We start from the raw sequence: 18,695 nt of genomic DNA, 5'->3' as shown, positions 1-18,695 counted from the left end.
GCTAATCCGCTAAGCCGCTAATGGGCTTGCTTCGCAAGACGAAAAACCGCTAGACGAAGAGACTCGCGGAACGGATTCTTTTCGTCTTGCGAGGCACCACTGTAATATGCTCAAACCTTCTTGCCCCAGCCCTGGCTGCTGAATTTTTTTACATACTTGTGTGTGTGTGTGTGTGAACAGTCTTCAGAGACAGCGCCACACACAGCGCCGTAATCATTCAGAGTTAAGACGCAGTTTTATTTGTCTCCATGAATTGAGTTCTTTCTCAAGCTGATCCCACTGTTTCGTGAGAGGGCCATCATTTATCTGTGTCTTCTCGATGGTGGTTGGCAAGGACTCTCCTTTAAGTCTCCACACAAACATACCGGCAACTCCCCATTTAAATGAGGGTTATGTTCCGAGGCATCACGTGTTTAAGCGAAATCGCATATATTGGGGGCCGTATTGGGGAAACCTGCAAGCACCTTCTAAACCTCTGGGAAGCCGTTGATAAACCCTTTAAAAAACCAGCAGCACTCCTGGGATTGCGCTAGCAAAGGCTCGTGGGATTGTCAGATACTTTTTTCATGCTATTTTTGTCATTCTCACACTTTTGGGGGCCGTTTTTGCCCCTTCAAGTGCCGCTTCTAGGTTTGCGGCAATGCGCGCATGCGTGGTTGCGAGCGGCTCAAATGCGCGTAAACGGGGACTTGCCTGTATATACACACATACATATACAGTGGTGCCCCGCAAAACGAACGCCTCGCAAGACGGAAAACCCGCTAGACGAAAGGGTTTTCCGTTTTGGAGGCGCTTCACAAAACGAATTTCCCTATGGGCTTGCTTCGCAAGACGAAAATGTCTTGCGATTTCCTGTGGGGTTTTTTCCCTTTTTCCCCCCTTTTCCTAAGCCCTAAGCCCTAAGCCGCTTATCAGCTGTTCCGCTGATAAGCCGCTTATCAGCTGATCCGCTAAAAGCCGCTAAACCGCTAATAGCGCTAATCCGCTAAGCTGTCAATGGGCTTGCTTCGCAAGACGAAAAAACCGCTATACAAAGAGCCTCACGGAACGGATTAATTTCGTCTTGCGAGGCACCACTGTATAAATAAAGGATTCCTCAATGTTGTCATTCATTTTGCTTTGTTCAAATATTTCGGGCCTGTAAGCCTCTTAACCACCTTTCAAACGTGTCTTCAACAGACTATGACTGAATTTGAGTATCTTAAGCTTCTGGGGAAAGGTACGTTTGGAAAGGTGATCCTGGTAAAAGAAAAAGCAACCGGGCGATATTACGCCATGAAAATTCTGAAGAAGGAAGTCATTGTCGCAAAGGTAAGCACTTTGTTTGTTTGTTTTTAAATGTTTAATTTTGTAAGGTTTTTGGGGGAGGGCTATAACAGTAGCAGGTTTCATCTATATATTCATCAAAGTAATATAAGTCCAATAGCTGTTGTTCACTCACAACTTACTGGGTTGTTCTTCAGGATGAAGTGGCTCATACGCTGACAGAAAACCGTGTTTTGCAGAACTCTAGACATCCTTTCTTAACGGTATGTGTTCTCTCTTAAGGGCAGCCCATAATCTGTGAGATGGGTGTGCGTGTGCGTGCCTTGGTCGTTTTAATTAATAGGAACCTTGGAGCCATATGTTTTTCCAAATCAGAGAATGGTAGATTTGAGTACTTGATGGCATGCCAACCATTTCCCCATTGATTGTAATGGGATTCAGAACTGCTTTGCGCATAGCACAGCTGCATGGATATTTCCCTCTACTAAACGCCCAAATGTGAAGGGGAAGATGCCTTCTCTTAAACACACAGGCCTCATTCAGGCAACCAAATCTTGGCATAGGAATCTTGAGTTATTATCTTGCTTCCCCCAACCATTCAGCCCCTTTGTTCCTCCCTTTATAGCAAGAACAGGCAAACCATGAAGCCTTCTATTAACCACAGTTTCCAGTTTCATCTGAACTGGGAAACGATGGATAAGTCAGGATATTGTCAACTTCAGATTGCAGCTAAATATTCTGGCTTGTTTCAGACTTGTTTACTGTAGTTTCCCAGTTTGTACAAAACTGGGAAGTAGAGCTAAAGTAGGCTTTTCTGGCTTGCTCGTGCCTCCCTTCATGACGGCACTAAATGGGTTGCATGCCTGGCCGAAAAACTTGTTTATATCTCAGTTTATTAAGCCAAGGTTTGATCTTCCAAAGATGGCCGTGACGGTCCTGTTGGTTACAGCCAACCAGCACTTTGACCACTCTTGTTTATTTTTAAGAGTGTGTGTCTGCCTCTTGTACACGGTAGAACAGCGGCTCCTAAATCCCCCCCCCCCCCTGACCACTTGAGAATTGAGATCTTGCCTTGGTTGGACCTCTTAATGTTTTTTTCTGCCTGCTGTGACAGCCTGTTATGATGCACTGTACTAGACGCTGCATGGTTTTTAATTCTCATTTTATTGCTCCTTTATTGGGAATCAGAGTGTGTGTGTGTGTGTGTGTGATGCAGAATTAGCCAGTGTCTCAACATCGCTCCATCCTTATTTCAGACATTGTGATATATCAGTATATTGTGATGTTTAGCTGGTGATATATCGCAGTGTTGAAAACCAGATATCGCCCATCCCTACTTCCCACAGGCGTCTGGTTGGCCAATGTAAGACCAGGATGCTGGCCTGATCCAAGAAGGCACCACTTACCTACTTAGCAAACCCCCACTCTCTCTGCCACCCCTTTCCCCCTTGATGTTCCTCCTCCTTGCCACACGCATGAAGTTAAGGCAAGTGCCACATGAAATGCTCTAAGATCCACATGTGACCCACCACAAACTGACTGCCCCTGAACTAGCAGATCTCAGGGCCAGAGATAGATAACGATAGATAGATAGATAGATAGATAGATAGATAGATAGATAGAGATAGATAGATAGATAGATAGATAGATGATAGATTAGATAGATAGATAGATAGATAGATAGATAGATAGATAGATAGATAGATAGATAGATAGATAGATGGATAGATAGAGATAGATAATAGATAATAGATAGATAGATAGATAGATAGATAGATAGATAGATAGATGGATAGGCAGATATATTTAAGCCTTGTTACGTATCCCAAAAAAATGGTGCCTGTAAAACCCGTTATTATTTATGGAGATGTTTATTTTTATCTAAAGCCAAAGCAGTGACTCCGTCTCTGGCTCTGAAACCCCAGCTGTAACTTCTGGGCTGCAGCCCAAGCAAAACAAAATGGACTGTACGTCAAACCAAGCTAGCGGTTCTCATGATGTAGGAATGCGTGTGACATGAGGGAAGGGCACTAGCCCTTGTGAGTGGAGTGGGGAGGGGAGGACGAACGAGGGGGAGAGAGATGCCCCCTCCCCAATCCCTCTTTCACCTTCCAAGTTAGTGACTTGAGAGCGGATTTCTGTGGATGGAATGCCTCAGCTGGGCAGCTGCCCTCCATGAAACTGCAGCAAAGAGCTGGATAATGATGATAATTTCTGGATGAGAGCGGCCAATTTCACAGTGAGCCGCAGAGGATTTCCTGCGTTGACCAAGTGCTGCCACACATCATATGGTTGTCCGTGGAAAGACCCCCATTTCCCAGGCTGAACTGTACGCACTTTGTCTCTTGGCTCAATCTGGGTCCTTCATCCCCTTAAGTTGCAGGCCGTTCAGATTCAAAACAGCCCTAAGTCATGGCCGTGCATCAGTTTTAAATATCCCTAAGGTAGGGGGTAAGGGACGTGGGTGGCGCAGTGGTCTAAACCACAGAACCTAGGACTTGCCGATCAGAAGGTCGGCGGTTTGAATCCCCGCGACGGGGTGAGCTCCTGTTGCTCGGTCCCTGCTCCTGCCAACCTAGCAGTTCGAAAGCACGTCAAAGTGCAAGTAGATAAATAGGTACCGCTCCAGCGGGAAGGTAAACGGCATTTCCGTGCACTGCTCTGGTTCGCCAGAAGCGGCTTAGTCATGCTGGCCACATGACCTGGAAGCTGTACGCCAGATCCCTCAGCCAATAAAGCGAGATGAGCGCTGCAACCCCAGAGTCGGCCACGACTGGACCTAATGGTCAGGGGTTCCTTTACCTTTTTAAGGTAGGGGCCAAAGTCACATGGTCCAACACCCCTCCCAGCCTCCTAAGACACTGGGCATTCAGATTGGAAATCTCTGTCCTGGCCATTTAGGCTGAAAATACCCATCTTCCTCACCATGCGTTGTGGCTGGTACATCTCTCGGCTCATCCTGGGTCCTAACTCATGTTCTCTGGAGGGGAAACCCAACAAATCTGAACCTTGGAAGATTCAGGACAGGCAAAAGGAAGAAGTTTTTCACACGGCGCATAGTGTGGAACTGCAGAACTCCCACAAGATGTTTGCAATGGCCGCCATCTTGTACGGCTTCGAAAGAGGATTGGATAAATGAATGAATGGAGGATAAGGCTGTCCATGGCTGCTAGCCACCATGACTTGTGTTCTACAAGTCCTCCCAATTATGGATTGGGAAGGGAGGCTTCATGTTGCTGCCCGTCAACACTTAGGCAGTGACTACAAGCCTGCTGGTTTTAGTTCCCCAGAAACGTGGCCTACCAGGATTAAGGGGACCCAGCCTCCGCTCTTCTAGCCAGATCCATTTCCCCACCTCCGCTGTAGCAAATCCAGCCAGCTACATCTCAGGCTTTTCCCATCCGGCTTCTGGATCAGGAATTGGGTGTCAGTATTCCTCTGTAGATGAAACCCAATATCTTTTTGAAGCTTGAGTTAGGAGTAAGGGTAGGGGGTGACATGAGATGTCCCAAGATTATTTCATGGCTTTTATTATTTTATCGCATTTGTTTCCCTCCCTCTCACAAGGGAGCGCAGAGCATCTTACAACATAAGGTGATATAAATACATAGAATCACAGAATTGCAGAGTGGGAAGGGAACCAAAAAGTCATCTAGTCCAAGCCTTGTAACACAGCCAAGTCTGGAATAGCACACACACTTCGTTAAATGGCAAATAGGTTTTAGGAGTTTGCCTAAACATGGCCTGATTTCAGCTGGTTGACACGGAGTTCCATAAATGTGGGGCTACCACCAAGAATGCCCTGTCTTGCGGTACTATCCATATCACACAGCCCACTGATGGAAGCAGGGTGTGGATTATCCTCAAAAGGCAGATTCCAGGTTGCAAAGTGTGTGTGTGTGTGTGTGTGTGTGTCGAAGATTGTAGATGCTGTCTTTCAATCAGGTGGTATCTAAGACAATTCGACAGCAGATTAAAACAGTACAAGTCAATGTGGGTGGGACAGCGTGTTTTAAAACCACTGTGATAAAAGATTGGTCTTGGCTTCACCTTAATACCCCAATCATAGTGTAGAAACGATAGCAGCTAAAAAAAAACCTGTGTTAGTAACTTGCTCTGCTACATCAATTTGGAAGCGGTTCAAGAACTGCATGTTAAATAAAACCACATTTTGCTCACATGTGATTCGCTTTTTGTAGGCTTTGAAATATTCCTTCCAGACGCATGACCGCTTGTGCTTTGTTATGGAGTATGCCAACGGAGGGGAGGTAAGGATCGCGTTCACCTCGGTCGAATGTTAATGGTGTGCTTTCTGAGGGCCACATTCCAGTGGCGCCTGGGTTAAAGGGAAAAGGAAGACGATGAATAGATATGACTTCACTGGGCTGCGTTTCAGCCGCACACGAGCCCCTGGGTTCTGCACTCACACAAACCTCTCCATCCTCCATCCAGACATTATAGCATTACAGTGATGAACTTCAGCCGGGGGAAGCGCTGAAAGTGGGTGTGAAGCAAGGTTGGTGAGGGTTGTGGACACCTTTGGAGAGACACCTTTGGCCTTGAGTCTGACGTTTGGTGCATTGAGAATCTTCAAAGTTCGTCACAGCAACCTTCTAAGAGCATCCTAAGGACATGGCATATCTCAGTGGTAGAGGGCATGGTTGGCATGTAGAAGTTCTCAGAACCAGTCCTAGTATTAATATAATTTCATAAATCTCAGGCCGTGGGGCAGGGAAAGACCTGAGGTGCAGGAGGACTGCCAATCCCCTAGATCAGCGGTTCTCAACCTGTGGGTCCCCTGATGTTGTTGGACTACAACTCCCATCATCCCTGAGCTTTGGCCTTGCTAGCTAGGGGTGATGGGAGTTGTAGTTCAACATCTGGGGACCCACAGGTTGAGAAAGGCTGCCCTAGATTATGGACAATGCTGGTTAGGTGGACTGATAGCCTGACTCTGCATTAAGTGACTTCAGGTGAGGAAAGGGGTATGCAGCTCAAGAATCACAGAGGTTGTAGTCCGTGCCAGGAAGAAAGTCCTATTGTCCTCTGAATGGGGTGGGGAAGTAGCTGTTCGTTCCCACTGGGCCTCTTCCTTGCTCCCCGGTGCTATGAAAGCAGCATAGAGACCAATGCTTTCCTGGCTTGCCAAAGTGGCTACAGATGGTCCTCTTAGTCTAAATCAAAATGACCTGGTGGGCCAAATTTGTTGACCCAGAGGTATACCAGTGAGTCTGTTTGCCTGCCTCGTCCAGTATTTCCTTTCCCCCTTATCTGCTGCCAGACCTTCCTAATGAAGAAATGTCCGGGATTGAACCTGCATCCAAACCACGTGCTCCAGCACTAAGCCGTGGTCCCTCCCTAATTACAGGTCTCCAGTAAACGCTGCGGTGTGCCAATTTAGGCTAACAAGTGCTTTTCCCTCCCAGCTGTTCTTCCACCTATCGAGAGAGCGCGTCTTTTCTGAAGACCGGGCCCGGTTCTATGGGGCTGAGATTGTATCGGCTCTAGACTACCTGCACTCGGAGAAGAACGTGGTTTATAGAGATTTAAAGGTAGGTGAGCAGAAGCCGGTGAGTTTGGGAGGCCAGCCTTTTTCTCGTTTATCTCAAGAAAAGGGTGTTTCTGGAGCAGATTTGTGGTGCTAAATCTCATTTGGAGTATTGGCGGGGTATATCCGTTTCGAACTTTGGCTTGCTTAGGAGTGCCATATTTCAAGAAGTGAAAATCCGGACACAAAAATCGAAGGCAGCATTCGGCCCTCGGGGGCGTGAGGTCCCCCAGCCTCGTTTTCAGCGCTATTTTTCTAGAAAAAGAGGTGCTGGAACTCACAGTGAACGCCTCCCTTATTCTCTTAGAATAGCATTGGAGCCCACTGGAGAGGTGGCAGAACTGAGTCCCTGCTGGGGGGAAAAGACACATTTTCTAGATGGCACATGGTGGTGGCGTTAAACAAAATCAGAACAGGCAGGTGCAACACCTCAGCAGTAAAAACCCACCCAGCAACACAATTCAGTGGTAAAGTCCAATCCAGTGTGCGAGGGGGTTGATTGCTCTCTTCCCTCACCCCCTCCAGATGTTGGGGATATACTTGTTTTGTTCTTTTCTTCACCTTGCCTCTAGTTAAAAGCAGCAGCTTTTAAAATTTATAGCTCCTCAAATTAACATATGCAAATGAGCAGCAGCCCTGTTAATTCCCTGCATGGGCAGAGTCACCCACTGTAGCAAACAGGAAGGGGCTAGGTGGCTGAGACATTTTGGAATCCTGTTGGTTTTCATTCAGGCAATTCTCCAATTAAAGTTTTTTTAGTTGTTTAATCGCCTGCCTCTCTCTCTCTCTCTTTTTAAATATATCTTTATTAATTTAAAATAAATACATTCATGAGAAAACAGACGTACATACAAGTAAACATAGTCAAACAAATAACAGAAAAATCAAACAAACCACCACACTATAAGATAGAAGAAGATTAATATAATTATCATCATATATACTCCTGATATTTGAACACAATTATAAAACTTATAGAGAAGAAATTTAAAACTGACTTCCAATTCATCTCACTGTACTTTATCTATCCATTACTTTATGTAACTTTGCACAGTTACATATTTCTTATATAATTTCTTTTTACCTGCCTCTCTCTCTAACTGATTTAAAGATCAGTGATATTTAAATAGAGGCGCCTTTCCGTGCATTTGAAGGAAAGGTGTTGTAATAGCTTAATAATTTTTTAAAATATATTCTGTTTTTTTAAAAATAATATTTATTAAATTTTCCAATAAGAACATACAAATACAAAACAACTACAATGAAAACAAACACAAACAAAAAACAACAAGTATAATTTCAAAACTTATTTTCTCAACCTTATTTCCCCGACTTCCTCATACCTCACCGTTTTGTATTCTAGTTTCATTATCCCATCAGCAACTCCATTCCCTTATTTCCCAAAAGTTTTTTTACTAATTCCCTTCCTTTTCTTACTCTAATGTCTCTGAAAACCAATATTTTTAAGTCCATGTCAATCTAACATTCTTTAATCTTGTAATATTTATTAAGATAGTCCTTAAATTTCTTCCAATCTTCTTCCACTGTCTCTTTCTCCTGGTCTCGAATTCTGCCCGTCATCTCTGCAATTTTTTAAAATATATTCAGTAGCAGAAGGCAATGTTTTTTTCCTTTTCACTTTGTATTACAGTAACCCACCAGTTTCAAAGTTGGGCTCAGAATAAAATTAACTGGTGTGCTCTTAAAGCTCCTGGATGAGCCCCTGGTAACTTGCTCCACACTCCTGTGCTTAAAAGCTTGCGGCCCTTATTTTTTTATCAGGTGCTCTGCAGCATGTTAAAACAGACACATGGATTAGAGGTGGGGATGGGTCATAAATCAGTGGCCAACCACCTGCTTGGCATGCAGAAGGCAGCAAGTTCAGCCCCTGGCATTTCCACTTTAAAACATCAGGTAGTAGTTGACGATGGAGAGCTCCTTTGCCTGAGACCCTGGGGAGCCACTGCCAGTCAGAGTAGGCAGTTCTGAGCTAGATGGACAAATAGGGCTGCGTGGCAAAATGGTTGTTAGTTAGTCATTCATGCTTGCGCTGAATCGATGTACTTAATTGCACTGGGCGAACATTGGAAGGTTCAGGTTGGATTTTAAAAATGACTTAACCGAAGTACCGCTGCTCTTGACAGTCCTGAATAACATGTGCTAATTGGGGGCATGAATATATATATATTGCCTGTTTAAATAAATGAATTAAAAGGGTCGCTCTCTTCTCTTCCCCACCCTCCCAGCTGCCTTCCTTTCCTGTGTGTATGTGTGTGTGTGTGTGTGTGTGTGTGTGTTTGTGTGTGTGTTTCCCACCTGGTAACGTTGTGCAATTTTTTTCCTGGAAGACAGACAACACCTGAGTTATTCATGCATTGCCATTGGTGGCTGCCATGGATACTATTCGCTAGCTTTGGAAATAAGTGCTGAAGAGGAGGCAGACCCACCCGCCGCTCTGCTTGCCCTGCTGCTGTTCTCCCCACTTTCCCATCTCCGTACCCCTGCCATCTAACCACTCTCAGGTGCTGGGACTGCCCAGGAGGATGGAGGTGTGCAAGCAACCCCTGTGGCAGTTCCCCTGGTTTAACGCACAACACGGTCTCTCTGCCGGCTGCACAGGAGCAAACAGAGTTCAGTGGTGAAGCTCGTTGCTTTGCATACAGAAAACCCCCAGCTCCTGTCCTGCAGGCAGAATGATCAAGAAGCAGGTAGAAGCATCCATAGCCCAGTGGCAGGACATCTGTTCTGCATGCAGAAGGTTGTAGGCCCAGGACCCACCCACCCTGGGCATCAGATGTGCTCTGGTCCTTCTTTAGGGCTTTGTGTTGGGCCATCTGTTTGGCCACTGTGGACTAGATGAGCCTGTGGCCTGATAGGGGTGTCTGTGTGTGACTCTCGCCTCTCCTGTGCTGTTTTCCTGTGGATAATCCCCTTTTCCTCCCAATCACTGGCATTCTCCCCATAAGAGAAAACAAGTGCCGTATTTTTCGCTCTATAAGATGCACTTTTCCCCTCCTAAAATGTATGGGGAAATGTGTGCGCGCCTTATGGTGCGAATGCAGACCGCGCAGCTATCCCAGAAGCCAGAACAGCGAGAGGGATCGCTGTGCAGCGAAAGCAGTGATCCCTCTTGCTATTCTGACTCCTGGGATTCAGAATATTTTTTTCCTTGTTTTCCTCCTCCAAAAACTAGGTGCGTTTTATGGTCTGGCGCGTCTTACAGAGCGAAAAATACAGTATATCATGTATATTTTTCCAGTGGGGCAAAGAGCAGTTTTGGAGACTGATCTATGTTGAGAAAAGGATGTAGGGCCAAAGCATTAGTCCTTCTCCTCTCTCTCTGCTTTAGTCCTAAATTAAGCTGGGTAACTCTGTGTCTGCTTTTTGCAGAGATTCAGAGAGAGGAGAGGTCTCCTTCGCCTGTCAAGTTTGTCCCTAAAAGTGTAAGCTAGGGAACCTCCTGCGACTATTCTCTCTGCCTTGGGCTCCCAGCTGTCAACAATAATGAGAAATTTTACGGGCTACCTGACAAGGCTGTTACATGGATTTTCTCAATAATGTGTTGTGCACCACACTGAACACTCAAAAATAACTTCAGAAATCCTCATTATTACTATTATTGTTATTAGCTCAAAAGCCTATTCAGCTCAGTTCAAAGGGAGCCATAGCAGATGCCCAGGTCCGCTTGTTTTCTTTCTCCCTCCCCATCCCTTTTTCCTTTTGTGTTGTGTCTTTTTGATTGTAATCCTCAGGGCAGGAGCTAACTTGTTGTGTAAGCCATTTTGGGAGCCTTTTCAGCTGAAGAGCAGGGTGATCATGCTTTAAATAAATAAACAACAATGGGGAGGCATTGAGAAGGGAGAAACTTCTTTTTTAAAAATGGGCAATTTTGTAAAAAAAGAAGAAGATTCTGCACTGACTATTCAAATGATTGACTTGTTCCTCTCTCTCTCTTTAAATTTGATTTTCATTTAAGTTGGAAAACTTGATGCTGGATAAAGACGGGCACATAAAAATAACAGACTTTGGGCTCTGCAAAGAAGGGATCAAAGATGGAGCAACGATGAAGACTTTCTGTGGCACCCCGGAATACCTTGCGCCAGAGGTACTCTTCATGCAGCCCTTGATTGTATCATCACAAGCAACGCTTCGTGTAACAGAAAATAGAGCAGTTCATAAGGCATCGTGGGGAGGGGGGTCCTCGTTTATGGGATACTCCTCCCAGGGAGGCTCTCCTGGTGCCTGTCTTTGGGCAACAGGTTAAAACATTCCTCTTCTCCCAGGTCTTTGGCTAATTAAACAATCTATGGCCTTTTAAACAGGGAAGGGATTGTTTTTGTTGCTATTATGATACGTATTTTTGTGTTGTGAATTGTGATCTTTGGATAATGGGCTGTATAGCAATGTAAATAGTAGTAGTAGTAGTAGTAATAATAATAATAATAATTAATAATAGAGACTGTTGGCCAATGCTAGCAAACCACTTGCTGAAGCATACCCCCCCCCTTTTAGCAAGCCACTCACCTGTCAATCATGGTGTGTCATAATGATCCTGATAAGGATCTGGCCCGTGAAGCCAAAAATGTTCCCCACAGTATGTTCCCCATAACCCAGGAGTCAGCAACCTTTTTCAGCCTTGGGTCGGACTATTTTTTTTGGGGGGGGGGGGGATATGAACGAATTCCTATGCCCCACAAATAACCCAGAGATGCATTTTAAATAAAAGGACACATTCTACTTGTGTAAAAACACGCTGATTCCCGGACTGTCCGTGGGCCGGATTGAGAAGGCGATTGGGCCACATCCGGCCCCCCGGGCCTTAGGTTGCCTACCTCTGCCATAACCCAACACCCTGACCATTTCACTGGTTCCCTAAACCTGCAATGAGGGCAGAAACACAACGTGGGGGTGTTGAGACAATGACTGAGATGTACGGGAAGTGACTTGAGCTATCTCGAGAGTGCTAGGGACGGTTGTTGCTTTCCGTCTCGGACGCAGTCTTTGTCCTCCTGTTTGCAGTGTGTGCGTGTGTGTCAGGTTCTGCGCAGTCCTTTTTGCCACCCAGTGGGGCGGTTTAGCATTTGAGCAATCCGGAGAGCGTCCGTGCGTGAGCGAGTTCCCTGAGTCCGTGAAGCCGCTCGCCCTTTCTTAAAAGAGAAAAGGAGCAGCGCTGCTGGCATCCCTGTCATCTGTTTGTAATCGGAGCCCGGCCTCGGAGCCTGTTTGTACAGTTGCTGCATAGTTGTTTTAGGGTCACGCTGGAATTTGGGACATAGATGGCAGCGGCCGGCTTTGATGTGCCTGGTGTGTCGGTCGCCGAGGTGTTTACAGCTGTTGTGCCTTCTCTTGTAAATTCCACCCGTGCAGCTGTTCAGAGCTGTTGGCTCCCAACCTGACTAGCCACTTATTTTAAGTGAAATGACCTTTTTTATCCTCTGGCCTTCTGCTCACCCCCACCTACTATTATAAATCGTGGCTGGAAAATAATTCCTTAAATACGAATAGAAAGATGTTGTTTTTGATGGTGGTGGCATCCGTCTGACTCCGGAGACAATGGAGGAGTGAGCCTTTGGGGGGTGAATTCAAACCATTGTGGGGTTGCATTGCCTTCTGTGGCTGCAGAGACCGCTATGGGAGAGACCCTTTTCAATGGGGCAGATGAGGGCTTCCGGGGAATGGCCCCACAATGTTTCAGAGGTGCCAGAACTCTGTTTCAGTGAGTTCCGGCTGGGGAAAAAAGCCCTGGTCTCAGGAGACATTGCAGGAGTGCACCTTTGCAGGCGAAGTCAAACTGTTGGACGGTTGCAACGCCTGCTGTGAATGTAGAGGCTGATAGGGGGGAGACATGTTTTGTTGCAGCAGGGGCAGATGGAAGCACCCAGTGGTGCTGCTGCTGCAGATACACTCCAAATACAGATGTTCTGAACCGCAGGGATACCAAAGAAGGATGTTAAAAACATCAGAAGGGCCAATTCTAGCTCTTTATTAAAGAAGGCGTAGACTTGCAGCAAAGCAGCCTGTCTGGTCTCCCAGCCTTTACAGACCCTGGACAGAGACTGCAGCAAGGAGATGGCTTGTCCTGTATACGCAAAGCAGCACACGTCAGTTTGTCTTGAGACTTCCCATCCCTTCACCTGCCCAGATGAGGGCATAGGTGGCAGATACCCAAGTCTTAACAGATAGCTCCCCTTTTCTGGGCTTAGAGCCCAGCACCCAAAGCCCACAGATAAGGATTTAACATCAACTCAAACCAATTTGCTTACATCAAAGCAAACGAATGTAGATATATGAGAGTCGACTGCTGCAACAACTACCAGCTAATTGTGGGGTTCTCTTGACTACCAAGTTGGCGTTTGCAGAGCTTCCTAACATCTCAGCTTTGGTTCAACACCAAATTTTTTAACGTGTAGAATAGCATTTTTATATGGCGTGATCTCTGTGATCAGAAACTTTCCTCCTTCTCCTTTTGTTATTTATTGCATTTATATACCACCTTTCCTCCAAGGAGCTCAGGGTGGTTAATAATAATAATAATAATAATAATAATAATAATAATAATAATAATAATAATTTATTTATACCTCGCCCTCCCCAAGACCGGACTCAGGGCGGCTAACACCAGGTATAAAAACAATTAATTAAAATACAACTTAAAAACAAGATTAAAATACAATATTAAAGTTGTATATATAGTTCTCCTTCTCCTCCTTGTATCTTCACAACAGCCCTGTTAGGTAGGTTAGCCTGAGAGTGAGTGACTGACCCAAGTTCACCCGGTGAACTCCATGGCTGGAAAAACTTGAACCCTGGTTTCCCAGGTCCTCTAACCACTACACCACACTGGCTTTCGTTCTAGGGGTGTCTTTTATTCCTTCCCCACCCTGGAGGTCCTGCAGATTCTCTTAAGAACGCAGGACAATAGCTCTCTCCCTGTATGTGGCTACTGCAATCCTTTACGAGTAAATCAGCTTTACCAGAGAGACACTGACCCTCCTGACGGAAGAAGCTGTCATAAAATATCCTAGCCGGTATAATTTGGGCACAAGTAAAAAATAAAGGCAACGAAATCTACTTCGTGCATTTCAAAACTTCATTTTGCAGACACGCCAAAAGAAAACAGCAGCATTGTTAGTGCACCTTAGCAATAGAACAGAATGCATTTGTAACTTTAAACATATTAAAGTAGGTGATCCATATTTCCCAAGTACAAGTGTGATTGATGACTACAAGTTGTGCGTTCAAACATAGAAAGGATTTGTGAGAGCTTCAGACCCACTGAGTAGCAAAAGTGGGCATTTGTCCTTCCAACCTTGAAGTGTCTTTCAGTGGCGTAGCGTGGGGGGTGCAGGGGGGCCTGCCGCACCGGGCGCAACATCTGGGGGTTAGGGTTAGGGGGCGCAAATCCACGGGTTAGGGGGCGCAAATTACTTGCCTTGCCCCGGGTGCTGACAACCCACGCTACGCCACTGGTGTCTTTGCAATCATAGCAGCTCGGAGGGCCCACTTTTGTCGTCCCTCTGTTAGCCCCCACATCGCAGGAATTACAATTAAAGAAGTGCATGAGCATCCACAGATAAAAAGGATTGTTCCAAAAGAAAGTTAATGCGAACAATAAGATCTTGCCAGAAGGAAGACACCACAGGACACACCTGCATTGCCTGCCTCGCAGAGGCATTGTCTTCAAGTCGCCAAAATCTCTCTGAACTAGCCAAGGCACCGTGGAGTCCATTTATCACCACCGCCCTGGGGGGCGCCAACTAGCTTTTGTTGAATTTATCTTCCTTTTCAAAAGCCTGTCTTTTCAAAAGTAGTTTTGCTCACCTCCTCTCAGAGCCCCTTCACTTGATTTGGAATTGGGTTCAGCAAGCAGAATATATATATTTTAAAAAACACAACTTGATTGCTTTTTCTCTCCTTTCTGAGTCCAGTAGTGGCCCTGACACACTTCTGAGGACACCACTGGGAGTGCAGCAGGGTCTAGATGCGCTTCCAAACCTCTCTTTTCTTTCCCACTAACCTGACAGCAGGGACGCGGGTGGCGCTGTGGGTTAAACCACAGAGCCTAGGACTTGCCAATCAGAAGGTCGGCGGTTCGAATCCCCACGATGGGGTGAGCTCCCGTTGCTCGGTCCCTGCTCCTGCCAACCTAGCAGTTCGAAAGCACATCAAAGTGCAAGTAGATAAATAGGTACCGCTTCGGCGGGAAGGTAAACGGTGTTTCCGTGCGCTGCTCTGGTTTGCCAGAAGCGGCTTAGTCATGCTGGCCACATGACCTGGAAGCTGTACACCGGCTCCCTCGGCCAGTAAAGTGAGATGAGCGCCACAACCCCAGAGTTGGCCATGACTGGACCTAATGGTCAGGGGTCCCTTTACCTTTTTAACCCAACAGCAATGGGAGGGGAGGTGTCAGTGCAATTATTCTTTTTGTCCCTGCTGCAATGGCAGCATCTCGGGAACCCTGGGCATAGGCCTTGCAAGAGCTCTTCTTGGGCCCCACCAAAAGAGAGCAGCCTCCCTCTCCTCTTCTGCACAGCTCAGTTGGTAGACCATGAGACTCTTCATCTCGGGGTCAAGGGTCCGAGCCCGACAATGGGCAAATGATTCCTGCACGGATGAGCTGGGATAGCTCAGTGGGTAGAGCATGAGGCTCTTAATCTCAGGGTTGTGGGTTCGAGTCCCACACTGGGCAAAAGATTCCTGCTTTGCACAGGGCTGGACTAGATGACCCTCGTGGTCCCTTCCAGCTTTACAATTCTACGATTCTGTGAATCTCCCGCGATAGCAAAGTCTCTGCTCTTGTTTGCAGCTGCTCCAAGGGGGCCTTGAGAAGTGTGAACAGAAAGTGCTGTCAGGAAAGGGCACCTCTGCATTGTCACACAGTCCCTCGTGCGAAGCCTCCCCAAAGCGCCCCCCCCCGTGCCCCCGCCCTTGTCCCGGTTGCTCGTAAAGGATGATGAGGCTGGCTCCTGGAATCCTGGCAGACGAGGCAGCTGTGTTGGTCTTCTACATATATGGGGGCAGCTGCAGAGCCAGCTGTCGCTTGGTGCGAATCATACGGCAAGAGGCAGGCTGTAAATAGACCTGCGTGGGGTAATCCAATACCTGGCAGCCTCTGGCTTTTCGCTGCAGGCCGACTTCCAGCTTCCAGAGTCCCACCCCCACCCCCACCCCTCCTCAGAGCAGAGGACTAAGCAGTTAGCAGGCTCTAGACTCGCAGGGGTGTCCACACTTTTTCCAAAGAGGGCCAGATTTGATGAAGTGAACATGCGTGAGGGCCAACCAGAGCTGTTGAGACTTTTTTTAGGATTGAGGTTTCTTTACGAGTTTACCTCAAAGTAGCTGAGCTTTTTTTTTAGGATTGAAATTGTTGAGCTTTTGGGGGGGACTTTTCCCCTCACAGTTGCTGAGATTTTTTTTTTATTTTTTTTTTAAGGATTTAACCCCAGGAAATAAACTGCCACAGGGGCTGGGATGAACCGACCGGCGGGCCACGTTAGGCCCCCAAAATGAACTTTGGACATGCCTGCGAGTCTAAAGGGATGGGCAAGCAGTGAGAAGAGCAAACTCTCTGATGTTCGGTTTTTCTCTCTCTTCATCGTTCAGCTCTCTCCACGATCTCTGTGCTTAAGGAAGGCACTTCAGTAGGCCTTAGGCATGACCAGCTTGCCTTTCTGAGTTGTAAGGCTAGTTCCATAAAGCAGGGCAGAATAATTTGGATTGCTGCAGAGGTTTAAAGCTTCTAACCCTCTTGCTTTTAAATAGTTCTGTGTGTCGGTTTGTTTATTGCACACCTGTCCGACTTTTCCTCCTAGGAGCTCAGCGTGGTTGGTCCTTCCCATTTTATCTCCACAACAACCCTGAGAAGTAGGCTCCAGCTGAGAGGCAGAGACAGACCCAGGGTCTCACCCTGTGAACATCACGGCCGAGTTGAGAATTGAATTCTGGTCCTGGTCCAACACTCTCTAACCCAGGGAAGGAGAACCTGAGGCCCTCCAGAAATTGCTGAACTACAACTCCCATCATACCTAGAACTAACTTAGTTGGTCTTTAAGGTGCTACTGGAAGGAATTTTTTTATTTTGTTACAACTCCCATCATTACTGGCCGCCGGCTGGGGCAACATCTGGAGGACCGAAGGTTCCTCACCCCAGACATTTTAAAATGGCACTATTCTACTACCGCCGATATGATGAGGGCATTGAAAAGATAGGCTTCCTTTATTTTTATACAGTGGCACCTCAGGTTACAGACTCCGCTAACCTAGAAGTAGTACCTCGGGTTAAGAACTTTACCTCAGGATGAGAACAGAAATTGCGCGCCAGCAGCACGACGGCAGCAGGAGGCCCCATTAGCTAAAGTGGTACCTCAGGTTAAGAACGGACCTCCGGAACGAATTAAGTTCGTAACCAGAGGTACCACTGTATTGTATTATTTGTAATTCCCGTGTTGTGGGGAGGTTGGACTAGATGACTAGTTCCACCCGTCTACATGACTATTTGTACTTGGTTTTTACCTTCATAAATCACCTTCTGCCAGTGCTCTCAAGGTGTTTTAAAAGAAAGAGGTATTCCATAAAATTACATGATGGTTAAAATGTCCAGGTACAAGTAGGGCGAACCAAGTGGCGCTGAGTCGATGGAGTGATCCTCACTGTCTCTCTTTTGAGGAGAAGGGCTTCTGGGTGAGGGAGGCCAAATTGCGGTTGTTCTTGGCCAGCCTTTTAAACAGAGGAACATGAACTGCCTTAACAGTAAGAGTGTTAGAACTGTAAAAACCTCTGCAGCAATCCTGCTGCGTAATTTATTGCACGGTGCGTATTGGTAGCAATAACAATAAGGCAGTCGTTCTTAGGGGGTTGGGAACATGTTGTGAGTTTGCACCCTCTGTTGTTTCACTGCACACCCCACTGCGCTCATCCCATCCCCTGTAATTCCTCCCCCAGCTAAACACACAAAGTTTTTAAACTGATCTTCATAACACTTGATCTCTTCTGTTTGTTTGTTTTTGATCATCCGCATGTCTCTCTTTGTGTGGGGTAGGGGAGAGGGGTACTTTTCCTAACTCTGCTGTGAGATGTGTTTCTTTATGCTGGGTATTGTAACGGTATTTGTGGTCCCCCCCCCCGCCCCCCAGTGTTGAAATCTCATAGATTTTTGTTTATGTTTCAGATGGGTGGAATTTTGCAAGACAATTTCTAACAAAGTTCTTAGCCTGCATTTAAAAACAAACAAACCCATTAAGAGTTCCCAGTTGTGGGGGGGGGGGCACAACTGTCAACATAGTTAAAGGTCTGGGGGAGTTTTGAAGAGCTTTCACATCTCTCGCCAGTTGGGTTAAAATGCTCTCAAGTGCCATTATGATGAAGGAATTTGTCACGGCTTTGAAGTACAGTGGTACCTCAGGTTACATACGCTTCAGGTTACATACGCTTCAGGTTACACACTCTGCTAACCCAGAAAAAGTGCTTCAGGATAAGAACAGAAATCGGGTGCCGGCGGCGCGGCAGCAGCAGGAGGCCCCATTAGCTAAAGTAGTGCTTCAGGTTAAGAACAGTTTCAGGTTAAGTACGGATCTCCGGAATGAATTAAGTACTTAACCCAAGGTACCACTATACTTCAGTAATTCTTTTGTATGATGGCAACAGTAAATCCCTTCATTGGATGCAAAACAATCTCCATTTCTATACGTATTCCTGTGCATCTACCCATATTTTAAATACTGGCTTCATGGTCCATCATGATAAACCCTTTCATCCATTTCTTGTCCCATTAGAATAACCTCTTTTTGCATATGCGTAAACATACGGACTGCCTTGGGTACCAGGTTTCTGTTACACCCCTATAGATGCTGTTGGCCTCAAACTCCTACTACTCCCAGGCAGC

At 46.3% G+C, this 18,695-nt stretch overlaps 1 protein-coding gene across 1 annotated transcript in view; it reads left to right on the top strand.

Annotated features, from left to right (window-relative positions):
• AKT1 (AKT serine/threonine kinase 1) overlaps nucleotides 1-18,695 on the top strand; it is a 120,226-nt gene that overhangs the window by 92,923 nt on the left and 8,608 nt on the right. The window contains exons 6-10 of the mRNA XM_081863148.1: nucleotides 1,180-1,311; nucleotides 1,464-1,529; nucleotides 5,466-5,534; nucleotides 6,693-6,818; nucleotides 10,791-10,919. Of these exons, the coding sequence (XP_081719274.1) occupies nucleotides 1,180-1,311; nucleotides 1,464-1,529; nucleotides 5,466-5,534; nucleotides 6,693-6,818; nucleotides 10,791-10,919 (522 nt within the window). The remainder of the gene's footprint in view (nucleotides 1-1,179; nucleotides 1,312-1,463; nucleotides 1,530-5,465; nucleotides 5,535-6,692; nucleotides 6,819-10,790; nucleotides 10,920-18,695) is intronic.

This window comes from Podarcis erhardii (assembly GCF_964252035.2).
Source record: "Podarcis erhardii genome assembly, chromosome: 1".
Taxonomy (NCBI): domain Eukaryota; kingdom Metazoa; phylum Chordata; class Lepidosauria; order Squamata; family Lacertidae; genus Podarcis; species Podarcis erhardii.
This window is presented reverse-complemented; position numbering and strand designations above follow the sequence as displayed.